Raw genomic sequence first — 19,736 nt, forward strand, 5'->3', positions numbered from 1 at the left:
GCCTTCTGGACTCAACGTTGAGTTCAACAACTGGATAATTGACAAAGCTTTGACAAAGGGTCATCCGGACTCGAAACGTCAGTTCTTTTCTCTCCTTACAGATGCTGCCAGACCTGCTGAGATTTTCCAGCATTTTCTCTTTGGGTTGAACTCAACATGTTAGATTGTGAACTTCCCCCTCCATCACAACCCCATTTTTGCTTTTGTTTTCCTTGATTTGCCCCAATACAACCCCACCGCTCCCCCACAGGGCCATCTGTCACTTGTCCTTTAGTTTTGCTTTTGCAGAGCACTAATTTTGTTCTCCTATTCTGCTATCTTATCTTTATGCCGCTTCTTTAGTCTTTAATGCCACCATTACCTCCCTCTTTGTCTTATGTCCATGACATCTTTATCAACCTATCCTCAGCTCTGACCTTTCATTCTGCCCCATTCCCCCTCTCCAACCAGGCAGTTAGTTTCCTCAGCTCTGTCGAAGAGTCATCCGGACTCTAAGCAGACCTGCTGAGTTTTTCCAGCATTTTCTGTTTTTTTTATTATTCATATTATTATTATTAATTCGTGGGATGTGGGCATCGCTGGCTGCCCAGAATTTATTGCCCATGTTCAGAGTTACCCTTGTTCAGAGTCCAGTTGAGAGTCACTCACATTGCTGTGGCTCTGGAGTCACATGTAGGCCAGACAGGGTAAGGACGGCAGATTTCCTTCCCTAAAGGGACATCAGTGAACAAGATGGGTTTTTATGACAATCGACAATGGTTTCACGGGTCATCAGTAGATTCTTAACTCCAGATTTTTTTAGTTGAATTCAAATTCCACCATCTGCCGTGGCGGGATTCGAACCCGGGTCCCCAGAACATTAGCTGAGTTTCTGGATTAATAGTCTAGTGATAATACCCACTAGGCCATCATCGCCTCCAATCTCCACTTGCCACACAGTCAAAGTTACAGGCAAACACTTGGATTTTGTATCATTGTTTTAAAAGGGTTTAATTCTACAGCTTACACGGACTGAATTCCCGAATATCCGTTTTTCTCAAGGATCTTTTTTTTTAGGAATCCTGGAGTGCTAGGTACTTTGAATTTTCTCTTTTTGTCTTTGTCCTGAAGTACCTCACCGCAGAGATGGCACCAATGTTCACCAACAATGCTGCAAAAAAACACAAATGTATCAGCTTAAGATACGTTTCTGGGGAAAGATTGGCTGAGACAACAGTTTGCCATTTCTGCGTTTACCCCCTCCCCACCGCACCCCACACCCACCCCCCCCTCACCCCGCCCCCCCCCCCCCCCCCACCCCTGCCATGACGAAATGCTAAGGTACAGTTCTTCGGGTTGCCATCTGCAACCTCAGCCTCTCTCCCTCTCTTCATGGTGCCGTGGCAGCGGCTATTGAGTTTCAAAGGGGCGTCACACAGCTGATCCTGTCTCCATCTCTGGCTCACGTGTTTCCCAGCGTGAATCGCTGCTGTTGTCGGAATCTTGGCTGAGGCAGGTTGCAAAGCTTTCCCCCCCCCCCCGCCCCGGGTTCAACTAACTCGTCACAGCTGACAGAGAAAGCCTGGCATGTTGTGCATTCCACACTCAGTCGTGTCGTTGACGACACCGGGGACAATAATTCTGGAGAATGGGGCCTTTCCTCGTTCTATCCAGTGCCAGACATGATGGATCCCAAGTGCAATGTGGATCACAGGCTGTCATGGCAGTATGTAGGCTCGAGGGCAAATGGTGTCTCGAGGAAGTTGCTGTTATTCAGAGACGTTTGGCTGTAGATTAACAGTGACTTGTAAGCACAGTGGCGCAGTGGTTAGCACGGCTGCCTCACAGCGCCAAGAACCCGGGTTCGATTCTGGCCTCAGGTGACTGTCTGTGTGGAACTTGCACGTTCTCCCCATGTCTGCGTGGGTGCTCCGGTTTCCCCCCACAGTTTAAAGATGTGTAGGTTAGTGGATTGGCCATGCTAAGATGCCCTTAGTGTCCAAAGATGTGTAGGCTCGGTGGTTTGGCCATGCAAAATTGCCCTAGTGTCCAAAGATGTGTAGATTAGGTGGATTGGCCATGCAAAATTGCCCCTTAGTGTCCAAGGATGTGTAACTTAAGTGGTAAATGTTTGGGGTTTTCCCTGGGTTAGGTGCTTTTTTGGAGAGCTGGTGCAGACTTGATGGGCCGAATGGCCTCCTTCTGCATTGTAGGGATCCTATGTCTAAATCTTGGCTTACTCCACTGCCTCAATAAAAACCTCCCTCTCCAAACACAGGAGAACATCTACGCACTGATATAAGACACCTGAAGCATTTGTAGCCATTTCTTGATATCTATCGATCGGAATATATTAAATATTTGATGTGAACTTCCTGTTAGCACCGTACTGCCAGGCTATTGCTGTTAAACACCATTTTTTTTCATTGATTATAGCGAGCTGTGAATCAAATCTTCATGACTCAAGGCTTCCTCGTGGTACAGCGACAATGATCCTTGATTGCTGTGATAAATCTGTTCACAGGATGTGGGCAAGGCCAGCTTTTATTGTCCATCTCTAATCACTCATGATAATTAAGCTGTTGGAGATCTGCCTTTGCAAATAAAATGGAATGGTTTGCTGAGACTTACTGAGACTGAGGGCGATTAAGAGTCAACCACATTGCTGTAGGTCTGGAGTCACATGTAGGCCAGACTGGGGAACAGATGTTTTTTTTCCCGGTTCTCCCCCCCTCCCCCCCCCCTCCTCCCCACCCCATTAAAAGTAAATGACTTGATCAACAGTCTCACCTCTTATTTTTGGGATCTTGCGATGCCCCATTTTCCCAAAATGCAACAGTAACTATGTGATGATACTGTGCCTTTAAGAAATGTATTTATATCATATTTCCTGTAAGGGGTATGTTTAAAATTCAGCTCTGTTTTACATGGTGCCGATTTGTCTGCACCAGGCAGCTCACAGGCTGAGAATGTAGGCTAACGATTGATTTTAACTAGGAAAGTGTTTATTTTAATCTGAGTTAATGCATTTTTGTTTATTTTATTTTTTCCTGTGGTTTACAACAAATTTGTTGTAGCTTCAAGAATCACAGAATCCCGACAGTGCAGAAGGAGACCATTTGGCCCATCAAGCCGGCACCCACAACAATCCCACCCAGCCCCATCCCTGTAACCCCATGTATTTACCATATTAATCCCCCTGACACTAAGGGACAATTTAGCATGGCCAATCAACCTAACCCGCACATCTTTAGACTGTGGGAGGAAACCGGAGCACCCGGAGGAAACCCACGCAGACATGGGGAGAACGTGCAGACTCCACACAGACAGTGACCCGAAGTTGGAATTGAACCCGGGTCTCCTGGGCTCTGTGAAGCAGCAGTGCTAACCACTGTGCCACCGTGCCGACCTCACACTTTAGGACTCAGATGAGGAAACATTTCTTCACTCAAAGGGTAGTGGAAGCTGTGGAATTCTCTACCACAGCAGGCTGTGGAGGTGGAGTCACTTAATGCATTTAAGAAAGAGAAAGATGGGGTTTTTTTTTAGATTTAATGGCATGAAGGGGTATGGGGAGAGCGCGGGAACGTGGCTTTGAGATCGAGGATCAGCCATGATCATTTTGAATTGTGGAGCAGGCTCAAAGGGCCAAAAGACCTCCTCCTACACCTGGTTTCTATGGGTGGGATTTTACAGCCTTGCCCATCCCGAAACTGTAACATCCCGCCCGAGCTCGGCGGACCTTTCCATGGTCCGCCCCCTCGCCTGCTCCAATTCCCGTGGCGAGCGGGACGGTAAAATTCTGGCCCATGTTTCTATGTGGTGAACACAACTTTCTTGGCCATTAGGTCTGGGGGGTGTTGGGGAGGGGGTTGGGTGGTGGGGGGGGTGGGACTTGAACTAGGAATTTTTGGTTCAGGGGCTGGGACAGCACACCCCCTACACCCGCACAGGGCAGTGGCAATTAGATCTGATGGCCACCAGTTAAACACAGCGGCAGGCCTTAACACTCATTCGGGATGAGCTACGGAGGTACAAAGATCTTGTTTGTGATGTTGTCTGTTAGATAGCCCAACACTCCAGGAACCAGTCCCTCCTCCCACTTACCATGCATGGCACTACTTTTCCAGACATGTAACTGTGCCACTTTAATACTTACCAGCTTTCCACATATCCGACTGGGAAGTTGCGGATTTCATTGCCCAGGAAGCACAAGCAAAGCAGAATAAACATAGATCTTTCGGAGTGCAGGAAAGGCAGGAATGTCCTCCTCCTAGGCACAAAGAAAAAATTATCATTTTTAAATATATTGACGAATCAAATTTAGAATTAGTCTTCAAGCAGCGACCAATGGTTAGTGGAGACAGAGAACTTCAAATCATTGACAAAACAGTGTATCTTGATGGAACAACGGTGGGCTGGGTGGGCTGGATGGGCTGAATGGCCTTCCACCCCTGTCTTTGCTTGTTAAGTGATATACTTATCGATGTTGGATCTGAAATCATGATGAGATCAGAACCTGTGAGCCTTACAATAGAATGCTTACAGGTTCAAACCCTTACAGAATTTTAAAAAATTCATTTGTGGGACATGGGCGTCGCTGGCTGGCCAGCATTTATTGCCCATCCCTAGTTGCCCGTGGGCAGTTGAGAGTCATCCACATTGCCGTGGCTCTGGAATCACATTCAGGCCAGACCAGGTAAGGATGGCAGATTTCCTTCCCTAAAGGACCAGATGGGTTTTTCCAACAATGGTTTCACAGTCATCAGTCGATTCTTAATTGTAGATTTTTAAAAATTGAATTCAAATTCCACCATCTGCCGTGACTCGAACCCAGGTCCTCAGAACGTTACTGAGCGTCTGTATTAGTAGTCAAGCGATTATATCACAAGGCCATCGCCTCGCTTGATAGACAGGAGAGTGGTTTGCCACATCAAATGGGGGAAGGTGGTAGTGCTAATGTTGCTGGACCAGAAATCCAGAGACCCCAGGCTAATGCCCCGTGGGCACGGGTTCAAATCCCACCACATGGTGGCATTTAAAATCAATTGATAAAATATGGAATATAAAGCTAGCCTTAATCTCTGTAACAATGTCCACAAAGTTACCAACAATTGTTGTAAAAACCCATCTGGTTCACGAGTGTCCTTTTAGGGAAGGAAATCTGCCGCCTTTACCCAGTCTGGCCTACATGTGACTCCAGAGCCACAGCAATGTGGTTGAATCTTAGCTGCCCTCTAAGATGGTCTGGCAAACCACTCAGTTCAAGGGCAATTAGGGAAGGGCAACAAATGCTGGCCTTGTGACACCCACATCCCATGAAAGAAAAAAGAAAGAAAAAGATTGACTGAACAGTGTCCTGTTTTGTACATATCAGTGTTCATTTTCTCTGGCAGTGCCTCAGTTAACAGGTTTATGAAACATTTCATTTTGCACTGTGGTGCTATTAAACCATTTATTCGAATTACTGCAATAAAATTTCATTCAAAGGGATGACACATGAATGAGTTATCAGAGGGAATTAAACACTCCAGTGTCTACATTTTTGCCTAAGTATTCACAAGACACAAATCTTCTCGTCCCACCTGCCACTTGAATCGTAGCAGGCGGGACAGGACCACACAAAGGTCCGGGATTTTCCGGTTTTGGGACGAGCGCGGCTGGAAAATCCCGCCCAAAATATTCATGGGAGCGAAAAGTGAATCGATCCCACGCTCCTGATGACAGTTTGCTTTGCTTATGGTGTACGGGAATGAGATAAAGGGAGATTCGAACTCAGGTGTGATGACGGGGGCAGCGCGGTGGCACAGTGGTTAGCGCTGCTGCCTCACAGTGCCAGGGACCCCGGGTTCGATTCCCGGCCTTGGCTCACTATCTGTGTGGAATCTGCACGTTCTCCCCGTGTCTGCATGGGTTTCCTCCGGGTGCTCCGGTTTCCTCCCACAGTCCGAGAATGTGTGGGTTAGGATGATTGGCCATGCCAAATTGCTCCTTGGTGTCAGGGGGATTAGTAAGATGAAAATGTAGGGTAATAGGGATGAGGCCTGGGTGGTATTGTTGTCGGTGCAGGCTTGATGGGCCAAATGGCCTCCTTCTGCACTGTAGGGATTCTATGATTCTATGACCCTCCAGGGCCAAACAGCCTGCCAACCACTTACTGTGAAGAAAGGACAGTGGCGGAGAACTCTGGCTTCAGAAAGAACAAAGAACAATACAGCACAGGAACAGGCCCTTCGGCCCTCCAAGCCCGTGCCGCTCCCTGGTCCAAACTAGACCATTCTTTTGTATCCCTCCATTCCCACTCCGTTCATGTGGCTGTCTAGATAAATCTTAAACGTTCCCAGTGTGTCCACCTCCACCACCTTGCCCGGCAGCGCATTCCAGGCCCCCACTCCACCCTCTGTGTAAAATATGTCCTTCTGATATCTGTGTTCAACCTCCCCCGCCCTCACCTTGAACCTATGACCCCTCGTGAACGTCACCACCGACCTGGGGAAAAACTTCCCACCATTCACCCTATCTATGCCTTTCATAATTTTGTACACCTCTATTAAGTCTCCCCTCATCCTCCGTCTTTCCAGTGAGAACAACCCCAGTTTACCCAATCTCTCCTCATAATTAAGCCCTTCCATACCAGGCAACATCCTGGTAAACCTCCTCTGCACTCTCTCTAAAGCCTCCACGTCCTTCCGGTAGTGTGGCGACCAGAACTGGGCGCAGTATTCCAAATGCGGCCGAACCAACGTTCTATACATCTGCAACATCAGACCCCAACTTTTATACTCTATGCCCCGTCCTATAAAGGCAAGCATGCCATATGCCTTATTCACTACCTTCTCCACCTGTGACGTCACCTTCAAGGATCTGTGGACTTGCACACCCAGGTCCCTCTGCGTATCTACACCCTTTATGGTTCTGCCATTTATCGTATAGCTCCCCCCTGCGTTAGTTCTACCAAAATGCATCACTTTGCATTTATCTGGATTGAACTCCATCTGCCATTTCTTTGCCCAAATTTCCAGCCTATCTATATCGTTCTGTAGCCTCTGACAATGTTCCTCACTATCTGCAAGTCCTGCCATTTTTGTGTCGTCCGCAAACTTACTGATCACCCCAGTTACTCCTTCTTCCAGATCGTTTATATAAATCACAAACAGCAGAGGTCCCAATACAGAGCCCTGCGGAACACCACTAGTCACAGGCCTCCAGCCGGAAAAAGACCCTTCCACTACCACCCTCTGTCTTCTGTGACCAAGCCAGTTCTCCACCCATCTAGCCACCTCCCCCTTTAGAGTCGGTGGCTTTGGGAGGAGGGGGCAAGTGGAGGGGGACGTGAAGTGGAATCATCCCCTCAGTGAACAGGATGCCGGCTGAGGTGAGAAAACTGGCATTTAGCCCCCCAAAGCATCGTGCAAACACGCATCGGGACGTGACGCCCACCCCTGCCGCAAGCATCGGGCTCTCACAGGATTTTGACCCGCATCAACGTTTTCACTGATGGCTAAGAAAATCGACTCCATGGTTTAAAGAAATCTCCTTCACCGGAGGCAGGTCCTTGGAGATTATTTTCCAAGCTAGAGCAAGGTGCTGCGATTTTTCTGCTCCAGGTAGGGTGACGAGGCAGCTGCTTTCAAAATCCGTTCTTTCCCGGGTTGTGGGCATCGCTGGCAGGGCCAACATTTGTTGCCCATCCCTAATTGCCCTTGAACTGCTTGCCACACCATTTCAAAAGGCAATTCATAGAATCATAGAATCCCTGCAGTAGAGAAGGAGGCCATTCAGCCCATCCTGTCTGCACCGACCACAATCCCACCCAGGCCCTATCCCCATAACCCCATACATTTACCCTGCTAAACCCCCTGACACTAAGGGGCAATTTAGCATGGCAAATCAACCTAACCCGCACATCTTTGGACTGTGAGAGGAAAGCGGAGCACCCGGAGGAAACCCACGCAGACACGGGGAGAACGTGCAGACTCCACACAGACAGTGACCCAAGCCGGGAATCAAACCTGAATCCTTGGCGCTGTGAGGCAGCACTGCTAACGACTGTGCCACTGTGCCGCCCCAATTAAGAGACATTGCTGTGAGTCTGGAGTCTCGTAGGCCAGACAAGGATGACAGTTTTCCTTCCCTAGTTTTTAACAACAATTTAACAATGAAAGAGTTTCACAATCGCTTATTATTTTTATTATTCATTTGTGGAACATGGGTGTCACTGATTGGCCAGCATTTATTGCCATTCCCTAGTTGCCCTTGGAGGGCAATTGGAATCAACCACATTGCTGTGGCTCTGGAGTCACGTGTAGGCCAGACCGGGTAAGGACGGCAGATTTCCTTCCCTAAAGGACATTAGTGAACCAGATGGGCTTTTTCCACAATCGACAGTGGTTTCATGGTCATCAGTTGATTCTTAATTCCAGATATTTTTTATTGAATTCAAATTCCACCCTTTGCCGTGGTGGGATTCGAACCCAGGTTCCCCAGAGCATTTGCTGAGTTTCTGGATTAATAGTCTAGCGATAATACCACTAGGCCATCGCCTCTCCTACTCAAGGGTGAGACTAGTCTTATAGTTTCAGACTTATTAATTGAATTTAAGTTCCATGAACCGTGGTGGGGTTCGAACCCTTGTCCTTAGATAATTAGCCTGGACTTCTAGATTACTCCTCCAGTGATAAAACACGACGCCACCATCTCCCGCAAAGCTCAACTGGAGTGGGGATTGAACCCTGGTCGGTTGATGTTAATCTTACCAGCCCCCCTCTTTAAAGAAATAATAAGTTCATAACAAGGTCTATCTGTTTAGATCCCCGTACCTATAAGATCCAAGAGCATTGTGAAGAGGAGCAGGGAGTTTCTCCTTATCTCTTGGTTAACACTCACCTCCCACCCTGCCCCCCCCCTCTCCCCACCCCATTAAAAGTAAATAACTTGATCAACCGTCTCACCTCTTATTTTTGGGATCTTGCGATGCCCCATTTTCCCAAAATGCAACAGTAACTATGTGATGATACTGTGCCTTTAAGCAATGTATTTATATCATATTTCCTGTAAGGGGTATGTTTAAAATTCAGCTCTGTTTTACACGGTGCCGATTTGTCTGCACCAGGCAGCTCACATGCTGAGAATGTAGGCTAATGATTAGTTTTAACTCGGAATGTGTTTGTTTTAATCTGAGTTGATGCATTTTTGTTTATTTTATTTTTTCCTGTGGTTTCAGGGTAAGTTTATGATTGGGTTGATTGACAGAGGCAGAGTCATGTGATTGGGTGGAGCTGGGTTTTCAGGGAAAATGCATCCAGTTTCTCCTTTATTTTAAAACAGTCAGTTTCTGCCTTATCCTGAAAGAAATAAGAGGTGTCTTTCTGTCTCTCTCCCTCTCTCTCTCTCTCTGGAGGCTGCTGTTTGGGGCTGTCAGAAGACAGGTGTCTCTCTGACTCTCTCTGTCTCTCTCCAGAGGTGTTCAAAGGCTCCCAGACTGTTAACAAGTACACGCACATAAGCCTGTGTATGGCTAACTGATTCTAACTGAGTTTAAGTCTATAACATAAACATAGAAACATAGAAGATAGGAACAGGAGGAGGCCATTCGGCCCTTCGAGCCTGCTCCCCCATTCATTACAATCATGGCTGATCATCCAACTCAATAGCCTAATCCTGCTTTTTCCCCATAATCTTTGATCCCATTCGCCCCAAGTGCTATTTCCAGCCACCTCTTGAATACAAGAATATTGCTTAAATTGGAACTAATAGAGATAGGTTAGCAATTAAGAATTATATCTTGTCATGTTAAAGTGTTTCAATTGGTAAAAGTTAAGCTAATTTATTGGTTATAATTGAACTATATTATTAAATAAAATTTGTTTGGATAAGGGTTTCCCAGTGTGTCAGTAAAATCACACCTGGCATGCTCTACGGGCTGTTCCCCAGGGACAGGGACTCTGTGTCTACAGGCTGTTCCCAGGGACGGGGACTCTGTGCTCTACGGGCTGTTCCCAGGGACGGGGACTCTGTGCTCTACAGGCTGTTCCTCAGGGACAGGAACTCTGTGTCTACGGGCTGTTCCCAGGGACGGGGACTCTGTGTCTAGGGGTTGTTCCCAGGGACGGGGACTCTGTGTCTACGGGCTGTTCCCAGGGACGGGGACTCTGTGCTCTACGGGCTGTTCCTCAGGGACAGGAACTCTGTGCTCTACGGGCTGTTCCCAGGGACGGGGACTCTGTGCTCTACGGGCTGTTCCCAGGGACGGGGACTCTGTGCTCTACGGGCTGTTCCTCAGGGACAGGAACTCTGTGCTCTACGGGCTGTTCCTCAGGGACAGGAACTCTGTGCTCTACGGGCTGTTCCCAGGGACGGGGACTCTGTGCTCTACAGGCTGTTCCCGGGGACGGGGACTCTGTGCTCTATGGGCTGTTCCCAGGGATGGGGACTGTGTGCTCTACGGGCTGTTCCCAGGGACGGGGACTCTGTGTTCTACAGGCTGTTCCCAGGGACGGGGATCTGTGCTCTATGGGCTGTTCCCGGGGACGGGGACTCTGTGCTCTACGGGCTGTTCCCAGGGACGGGGACTCTGTGTCTACGGGCTATTCCCGGGGACGGGGACTCTGTGTTCTACAGGCTGTTCCCAGGGACAGGGACTCTGTGCTCTACAGGCTGTTCCCAGGGACGGGGATCTGTGCTCTATGGGCTGTTCCCGGGGACGGGGACTCTGTGCTCTACGGGCTGATGTTATGTATATGGTATATTTTTGGGATAAAACGAACATGGTGCAAGGATGAAAATAGGAGATGTGCAGGAGTTTTCGTCAGAGTTCAGATGAATGAGGGGGGATCTCACAGAGACTTATAACATTCTAACAGGACTGGACAGGGTAGATGCAGGGAGGATGTTCCTGATGGTGGGGGGAGTCCAGAACCAGGGGTCACTGTCTGAGGATTCGGGGCAAACCATTTAGGACGGAGGTGAGGAGACATTTCTTCACCCAAAGAGTGGTGAGCTTGTGGAATTCAACACCACAGGAAGTAGTTGTTGCCAAAACATTGAATGTATTCAAGAGGCGGCTGGATATAGCACTTGGAGCAAATGGGATCAAACGTTATGGGGAAAATGCAGGATTAGGCTATTGAGTTTGACGATCAGCCATGATTGTAATGAATGGGGGAGCAGGCTCGAAGGGCCAAATGGCCTTCTCCTGCTCCTATCTTCTGTGTTTCTAGGTTGAGAAATGTTCTTTCTTTAAATCAGAAGCGGGATAATCGCCCTCAATTAGCACAATAATCCTGTAGAGAACTTGTGCTGTCAGGTCTAGTGTGGCACAGGATGTAGGCCCAAAACACCTACCAATGCATTCCTGCACCTATAAGTCATATCAATTAGGACCTGGGGTAAGCCTATCCCTAAACAGGCTATAATCATCTGACAGTTCAAAGTTCAGGTGCTGAACTACATATTCATAGAAACATAGAATCTACAGTGGAGAAGGAGGCCACTTGGCCCATCGAGACATGAACAGACGGGGAATAGAAGGATATAAGCAGTTGGTTTAGATAGGACAAGGCGATTGGCACAGGCATGGAGGGCCGAAGGGCCTGTTTGTATGCTGTACTGTTCTTTGAGCAGAGCATCCATGCACAGCTCTGATGCCCTTAGGTTTTATCCCCTGAATAACTGTTCTCATATGTCTAGTCTTAATAAAGGAACCCACAGTGTGTTTACCCAATCCCTTGGGAGTGATTGGTGCATCGTGACTTAGTTCACAAGATATAGGAGCAGAATTAGGCCATTCAGCCCATCGTGTCTGCTCAGCCGTTCGATCATGCTCCTCGTCCCCATTTTCCTGCTTTCTCCCCATAATCATTCAACCCACAGTAAATAAACCCAAAGTATTAAATTGATCAATATAATGACAAAACACGGTGGTATCATGACATGGTGGCACAGTGGTTAGCACTGCTGCCTCACAGCGTCAGAGATCCGAGTTCAATTCCGATCTTGGGTTACTGTCTGAGTGGAGTTTGCACGTTCTCCCCGTGTCTGCATGGGTTTCCTCCGGGTGCTCCGGTTTCCTCCCAAAGTCCAAAGGTTAGGTGGATTGGCCATGCTAAGTTGCCCCTTAGTGTCCCATGTAGGTTAGGGGGATTAGCCATGGTAAATTGCCCCTCAGTGTCCAAAGATGTGTAGGTTAGGTGGATTGGCCATGCTAAATTGCCCTTAATGCCCCATGTAGGTTAGGGGGATTAGCCATGGTAAATTGCCCCTCAGTGTCCAAAGATGTGTAGGTTAGGTGGATTGGCCATGCTAAATTGCCCTTAATGCCCCATGTAGGTTAGGGAGATTAGCCATGGTAAATTGCCCCTCAGTGTCCAAAGATGTGTAGGTTAGGTGGATTGGCCATGCTAAATTGCCCTTAATGCCCCATGTAGGTTAGGGAGATTAGCCATGGTAAATTGCCCCTCAGTGTCCAAAGATGTGTGGGTTCAGGAGATTAATAGGTTAAATATGTGGGGTGACAGGGATAAGATACTTGGCCTGGGTAAGATGCTCTGTTAGAAAGTTGGTGCAGACTCAATGGGCCGAATAGCCTCCTTCTGCTGTGTAGGGATTCTATATCAACACAATGAGAGGTCAACCTGACCTCTTGTGTTGGAATAGTTCAGTCTTTAGCGTTTACGGCTCTGATTCAGAATGCTGTGTGTTCTGGACTATGTTTAGATTGCAGGGTACAGCAAGTGCCGCATTATTATTAGAAAGAAAAGTTCTTGAACTTTAAGGGCTAATTCTGGTGGTTCAAATGGTTGATCAAGGTCCCTGTAACAGCTGCAATATATTAACAGTTGCAATACAAAGCATTGACACAGTATGCAACAGTCATTGATAGCATAATAGTTATCCCTCAGTGAACACTGATTGGAACGGATGTTGTAACAGAGAATGAACCATGAACCTTGGGTACAGCCATCCTCTGGTTCATTCCCCACTGCAATGCCTTGACCAATAGTAATTTAGTTTCAATTTAACTGTTCCCTGATGCATTCTCCATGGCAACGTCTCTACCAATCGGAGTCCACTTGCAACCAATCAGCACTCTCATCTCATGCGGAATAAATTATTGCTCCCTTAACATTTGGTATTCTTGCGAATCTGTCCTGATGAGTGTGGGGCGAAAAGCTTTGACAGCATGTCTCCTTATTTAGCAATGATTAAATTTCTTGTAAACACTGGTTAATAAACTTGTTGAGTAAGTTTTGGGAAAGTGAATTACACTGGTCGGTGTAATAGAATCTCTACAGTGCAGAAGGAGGCCATTCAACCTATTGAGCCTGCATCTGCACCAGTCCTATCCAGGCCCCATCTCCGTAACCCTATGAATTTACCCTAGTTACTCCATCTAACACTAAGGGTCAATTTAGCACGGCCAATTAACCTAACCTGCACATCTTTGGAGTGTGGGAGGAAACCGGGGCACCCGGAGGAAACCCACGCAGACACGGGGAGAACGTGCAGACTCCACACAGACAGTGACCCAAGCCGGGAATCGAACCCGGGTCCCTGGCGCTGTGAGGCAGCAGTGCTAACCCACTGTGCCACCGTGCTGGCCCACCATAAATGGCTCAAGAGGCAGTTCTGAAAAGTTAAAGGATTGAGAAGGAAGGCAGAAAGACACAAAAATAAGATTTGCATTGACCAATAGAGTGGGGGCAGGTGAGTTGTGCCTGACAGCGCAGTTGTGAAGCATTCTTACGCTTGTTAGGACACACTGCAATGCTCAATGTAACAGCGGAGACAAACAGGCAGCAGACAACTTTTAACATGGATTCTCTTCAAATCCAGCCAATTTCCAGACAGTTGCTTGCTTCCCTGGCCAAATTAACTTCTCAGCAATGACGTGCACACCAACACTGATTAATATTCATTCAATAATCTACCTGTCAGTATGACGCTTTCCATCACAGTCTGACTTCCATCACCTTCAGTATACTTCATTAATGCATTATTTAGCGATCCAAGGTCAGAGCTGCTGTCAACCTTTGTACTTTCAGGTGTGTTCAGATCCCTGGCAGACACCACTGCTGTTTGCCCTTGCTTTGTCGGGTGCAAGTATTTACGTACCAAGGACTTAATAACAGTCAATAAATTAATTTTCCCAGGCTCACGACTCCCCCGCTTTACACGCTTGAACACAGAAGGCACGCGCAAGAAAAATAAACCTTCTTCATCCTCGCCGAAGTCCTCATAAAAATACTCATAACTTTCGGGGACCGTCATAGAGTCATCTACGTCGCGTTGGCCCTCTGCCACTGACAATTCCAAATGCGTTGAATATTTTGTGTTTATTGGAAACTGGCTGTCCTTTGATAAGGTGACGTAAGTCTGTGTGTTTGTATCCTCCTCAAAGGTGCTTTGACTTTGCTTACTCCCATGATCAACAGTCTGTCTGGCCTGGTCATTCTGGTCTTGAACCTGTGCACCTTCCCTCAATTCTGGGAGGGCCTGGGGATCCTTCCTACGCGTTCCAATGTCTTGTGTGTATCCAAATCCAACATCTAAGTGGCCACCTGTCCCCACCTCCGTGCAGTTTTCGTAATAGTCATCGTCAAATAGATTCTCTGCGTAGCTTTCCGAGTCCAGTGTGGATGGAGCAAAATCAGTCCCATCCTGGCTTACTGGGGATCGAGCAATGGAATTGCACTGGGGTGCAGAGTGCGAGGATTCGGGGTTAGAAATGAGAAGACACTGCTGACTCCTGGAAGAAGGGAGTTCCTCGTCAGAGATTAAGAAACATTGCTGGCTGCTGGACATGTGGCCACCTGACATGACTGGGCTGGCGGCCATGAGGAACTGATTCACAATTTCCAATTCCAGGTCTTCTTCGCTGGCAGACAAGACATCCTCAGAGGTGTGGAGCACACGGCCATCTTCATGAGGGAAGGGCGGGAAGGGCCCACCCAAAGTGGGTCTGTCTCTGTTCTGAAGCATGGCCCCTCCCAGGGACTGGTCTATCCTCTTTACGGGAGGGGTGCTCTCAGGGGACTGGCGCCTGCTGTTGTTGAGTCGCCTGCTCCTTCTGTGGTGAGAGCGTCGGATCTTTTCAGAATCATCACTGAGATCTGAATCTTCGGAGGTCACCAGAGAAGGTTTCAGGATGCTTCTGCACTCCTCGGGTACACTGTCAAATAAAGGCCAATCCCTCTCGCCCTGGTGGAAGCTGTAACCAAAATCATCCATATCTGAAACTACAGAGGATGGGCAATTTAGCAAAGGAAATATGTATCAGTTGCAAGGTTTAAAGAGCTGCAATTAGTTTTGTCTTTGCGTGCAAATTGACTAAGGGCACATTTATGCAGCTGGTTAAGAGAAGATAAGATTATTTATTAGTCACAAGGAAGGCTTATATTAACACTGCAATGAAGTTACTGTGAAAATCCCCCAGTCGCCACACTCCGGCTTCTGTTCGGGTCAATGCACCTAACCAGCAAGTCTTTCGGACTGTGGGAGGAAACCGGAGCGCATGGAGAAAACCCACGCAGACATGAGGAGGATGTGCAAACTCCACACAGGCAGTGACCAAAGCCGGGAATCGAACCCAGGTCCCTGGTGCTGGATGAGTAAATGAGAGTGGCCTCGATACTGGATTGCTGAACCTCTGTTCCTTTGGGAGAGGCACAGATGCCAAAGATCCAAAATAGCATCTGCACACCCAGGCGACAAAATGAGGCCCATTCGTATTGGTTAAGGCATATTACAATCATCGAGACGTTAGTCCCATTGGTTGGGATTTTACCATCAACATTCGCTATGGGCGAAAATGGCGACACAGGTGGAAAATCTCACAAGATTTGGAAAACGAGATCTCACCTTCTGATTTTTCCCGTCCCTCAGCTGTGACGTTACAAAGTTTTTATAAAATTCATTCATGGGACATGGGTGTCGCTGGCTGGGCCAGCATTTATTGCCCATCCCTAGTTGCCCTTGAATTGAGTGGCTTGTTAGGCCATGTCAGATGGCAGTTGAGAGTCAACCACATTGCTGTGGCTCTGGAGTCACATGTAGGCCAGACCGGGTAAGGATGGCAGATTTCCTTCCCTAAAGGACATTAGCGAACCAGATGGGTTTTTATGACAATCGACAATGGTTTCATGGTCATCAGTAGATTCTTAATTCCAGATCATTTTTATTGAATTCAAATTCCACCATCTGCCGTGGTGGGATTCAAACCCGGGTCCCCAGGACATTAGCTGAGTTTCTGGATTAATAGTCTGGCGATAATACCACTACGCCATCACCTCCCTCTTTCCCACCAAGAAAAGGCTGACCAAAGTGGTCCCACTAGCTTGACGGTAACAGAGATGCCAGCAACACTTTTTTTCTCGAAGCGCTGCATTATCTGATGTGAAAAACCAGCTGTGCTCTTGGGGGGAGCCAGCACTCAGAGACAAAAGAGGAAAGTTCCACCCAATGTCTATTCAAATGGATGTCCTGACACCAGTATCAAACCCCTTTACCAAACCGGGCACCTATAGAGAGGATGATGTTACTTGTGTTAAGGTTGTGCAAGCAAGCAAACATGCCAACCCTTCTGAAAGGGATTGGCATAGGGTGGCACTCATCCTTAGGTCCACCATATAATGTGAACTGGTGGCCGATCCCCTTGAAATGCCAACATGCTTCTTACTGTCTCACCCAACATCTGCGATTGCCTCCTGCCCTTAGACCTCCCCACCCCGCTGCAACCAGCCAGCAGGAATGCACTGTAAGGACAAGGCTCTGGGAACTCATTGGGAAATGTCAGCATGGCTGTTTTCCACACTGTTATGGACTCAAACATTCAGCATGCCTGGGACTGACTGAAATAAACGCTAAGATGCCTTAATCAGGAAAGGTTTCTGATTGTGCACTTTACGAGACCTTGTTCACTCCAAATTGTAGAATCATAGAATCCCTACAGTGCAGAAGCGGGGCATTCGGCCCATCGAGCTTGTCCTGACTCTCTCTGACAGAGTATCCTACCTACACTCTCTCCCTTGTCCTATCCCCATAACTCCACACATTCACCATGGCTAATCCATCTAACCTGCACATCTTTCGACACTAAAGAGCAATTTAGCATGGCCAATCCATCTAACCTGCACATCTTTGGATACGAAGGGGCAATTTAGTATGGCCAATCCATCTAACCTGCACATCTTTGGATACGAAGGGGCAATTTAGCTTGGCCAATCCATCTAACCTGCACATCTTTCGACACTAAAGAGCAATTTAGCATGGCCAATCCACCTAACCTGCACATTTTTGGGTACGAAGGGGCAATTTATCATGGCCAATCCACCTACCCTGCACATCTTTGGACACTAAGGGACAATTTATCATGGTCAATCCATCTAACCTGCATATCTTTGGATTGTGGGAGGAAACCTGAGCGCCCAGAGGAAACCCATGCAGACACGGGGAGAATGTGCAAACTCCACACAGACAGTGACCTAAGCCGGGAATCGAACCTGGGTCCCTGCTGCTGTGAGGTAGCAGTGCTAACCACTGTGTCACCGTGCCGCCCTGTAATGCCTCTTATCAAATTGTACACACAAAGCCAGCAATTGCCCAAGATGCCCGACTATCAAACAGGGCTGTTCTCAGTTTCTGATGTTTGCTACAGGAGCTTTAACCCTGACATTCATGTGTAAGTCCGACTGGTATGAAGAATATTACTTTACAGCTGGCCATTCCACGCTTGCTATAACTGGAGGGACCTCTTCTCCAACAGTTAATGGAAATTGGCATCACTGGCAAATCTCCCAATCTCTAGCTTGTCACGACACATTTCGAGTTGTCTGATTACCCTGCGTTTCTGTTGGGTCAGGGGAAATATTCACAATTTTCTCTGAAAATAAGGCCTACTCGTGAGAAAACAGTTGGCTGCCTGACTCCTGCTGACCTCCACAATGTGAAACCTGACTCCAGCTGGGATCCCGACCCCCGAAGCGAGATACGGTGTTCCAGGGATAATAAACTCTCCCAGATACTTGGTAATCAGGGTGAGCCTCATATCCACCTAGATTCAAAACCCAGACTCTGAATAATTAATACTTTTCCAGTTTATGCAAAACTGTTCTAGGGGTGATCCTGTAAATGTCTCTGTGGGACATTACAGAGCTTGAAAAATGGGAGTGTGGACTATCTGGGTCCTACAGTATCAGTAAGTGCACAAAAAAAATACATCAGGTTTTGTGTCCTACCAACCACCTTCAGCTGCTTCATCAATTAACTTTCTTCCATCATAAGGTCAGAATTGGGGATATTCACTGATGATTGCACAATGTTCAGCACCATTAATGATTCCTCAGATACTGAAGCAGCCCATGTCCAAATGCAGCAAGATCTGGACAATATCCAGGCTTGGGCTGACAAGTGGCAAGTAACCTTTGTGCCACACAAGTACCAGGGAATGACCATCTCCAACAAGAGAGAATCTAACCATCGCGCTTTGACATTCAATAGCATTATCGTCACTGAATACCTCACTATCCATATCCTGGAGATTACCATTGACTGGAAACTGAATTGGACTAGCCATATAAATACAGTGGCTACCAGAGCAGGTCAGAGGCTCGGAACCGTGCAGCCAGTCCGAACCATGCACCTCCTAACTCCCCAAAGTCTGTCCACCACCTACAAGGCACAAGCGTGATGGAGTACACGCCCCACTTGCCTGGATGAATGCGGCTTCAACAACACTCAAGAAGTTCAATACCATTCAGGACAAAGCAGTCTGTTTGATTGCTACCCCTTCCACAAATATTCACTCCACCACTGACCCACAGTAGTGTACAATCTACAAGATGCCCTGCAGGAACTCATCAAGGTCCCTTAGGGGGCACCTTCCAAACCCACGACCACTACAATCTAGAAGGGCAAGAGCAGCGGACACATGAGAACACCACCACCTGCAAGTTCCCCTCCAAGCCTCACAACATCCTGATTTGGAAATATATCGCCGTTCCTCCACTGTCGCTGGGTCAGAAACCTGGAACTCCCTCCCTGACAGCACTGTGGACGTAGCTACACCTCAGGGGCTGCAGGGGTTCAAGAAGGCAGCTCATCACCACCTTCCCAAGGGCAATTAGGGATGGGCAATAAATGCTGGCCTGTCCCGCAAAAGAATAGTCTGGGGAATACTTGATATCTGTACCTCATACCTGCGCCAGGCTGTGAGTGCAGTTCAAAGGCACCTAGTTTTAAAATATCGTAGCAAATAGATATGGGCAATCACTCCTTCTCATGTTGCTGCTGCCTCACCAAAATAACATTAGCACCGTACCTTTACATTTTAACCGAAAGACTACTCACCTTGTGTTGTGCTGTAAGCACAAGATGCAAGGGGCAGTGAACTGAACTCCCACGGTTACGTGTCCACTGTCCCAGAGTTTGACCTTTGTTGGGACACGCTGTCCTTTAATAACTATTCTACAGGATGATTAAAAATAGACTTGACTGTCATCACATGGACTGCTCTTGGCTTTCTTCCCCCCAGTATGATAGTCAGCGGGGTTATAACATTACACTCCACGAATAGAAATCACACAGGAAGCCAGCCGTCAGAGTGGTTCTAGATTAATCCAGGGATATTTGAGCAGGGTGTCTGGATCTTAAGGGGCCCCGAGGAGATTTCTGGGGGGGGGGCGCAGGATGCATGACTCCTTGAGGTTATAGAATCTTAGAATCTTAGAAACCCTACAGCACAGAAAGAGGCCATTCGGCCC

The 19,736-nt window shown here is 47.7% G+C and overlaps 2 protein-coding genes across 2 annotated transcripts in view; one reads left to right on the forward strand and one right to left on the reverse strand.

The window, feature by feature from the left end:
* Positions 1 to 495, forward strand: part of plekhn1 (pleckstrin homology domain containing, family N member 1) — a 51,581-nt gene extending 51,086 nt beyond the window's left edge. Inside the window, exon 17 of the mRNA XM_078239713.1 lies at positions 451 to 495. Coding sequence (XP_078095839.1) covers positions 451 to 495 — 45 coding nt within the window. The remainder of the gene's footprint in view (positions 1 to 450) is intronic.
* A 469-nt stretch (positions 496 to 964) lies between these two features.
* perm1a (PPARGC1 and ESRR induced regulator, muscle 1a) lies at positions 965 to 19,427 on the reverse strand. The gene is made up of 4 exons (XM_078238738.1): positions 19,324 to 19,427; positions 13,908 to 15,187; positions 4,139 to 4,252; positions 965 to 1,150 (listed from the first exon to the last, which is right to left on the reverse strand). The coding sequence occupies exons 2-4, from the start codon at positions 14,956 to 14,958 to the stop codon at positions 1,053 to 1,055; spliced, it is 1,263 nt and encodes a 420-aa protein (XP_078094864.1). The 5' UTR covers positions 14,959 to 15,187; positions 19,324 to 19,427; the 3' UTR covers positions 965 to 1,052.
* Between the last annotated feature and the right edge of the window lie 309 nt (positions 19,428 to 19,736).

This window comes from Mustelus asterias, chromosome 22, assembly GCF_964213995.1.
Source record: "Mustelus asterias chromosome 22, sMusAst1.hap1.1, whole genome shotgun sequence".
In the NCBI taxonomy this organism is placed as follows: Eukaryota; Metazoa; Chordata; class Chondrichthyes; order Carcharhiniformes; family Triakidae; genus Mustelus; species Mustelus asterias.

Bases quoted from the DNA above. Each gene is read 5' to 3' on its own strand.
- perm1a (XM_078238738.1), bottom strand. From the start codon at position 14,958: ATGCTTCAGAACAGAGACAGACCCACTTTGGGTGGGCCCTTCCCGCCC. The intron at 4,253-13,907 runs GTAGATTATTGA...CTTTGTGCCTAG, and splicing joins GGAAAGCGTCATACTGACAG to GAGGAGGACATTCCTGCCTT. The intron at 1,151-4,138 runs GTAAGTATTAAA...GTTTTTTTGCAG, and splicing joins GTCGGATATGTGGAAAGCTG to CATTGTTGGTGAACATTGGT.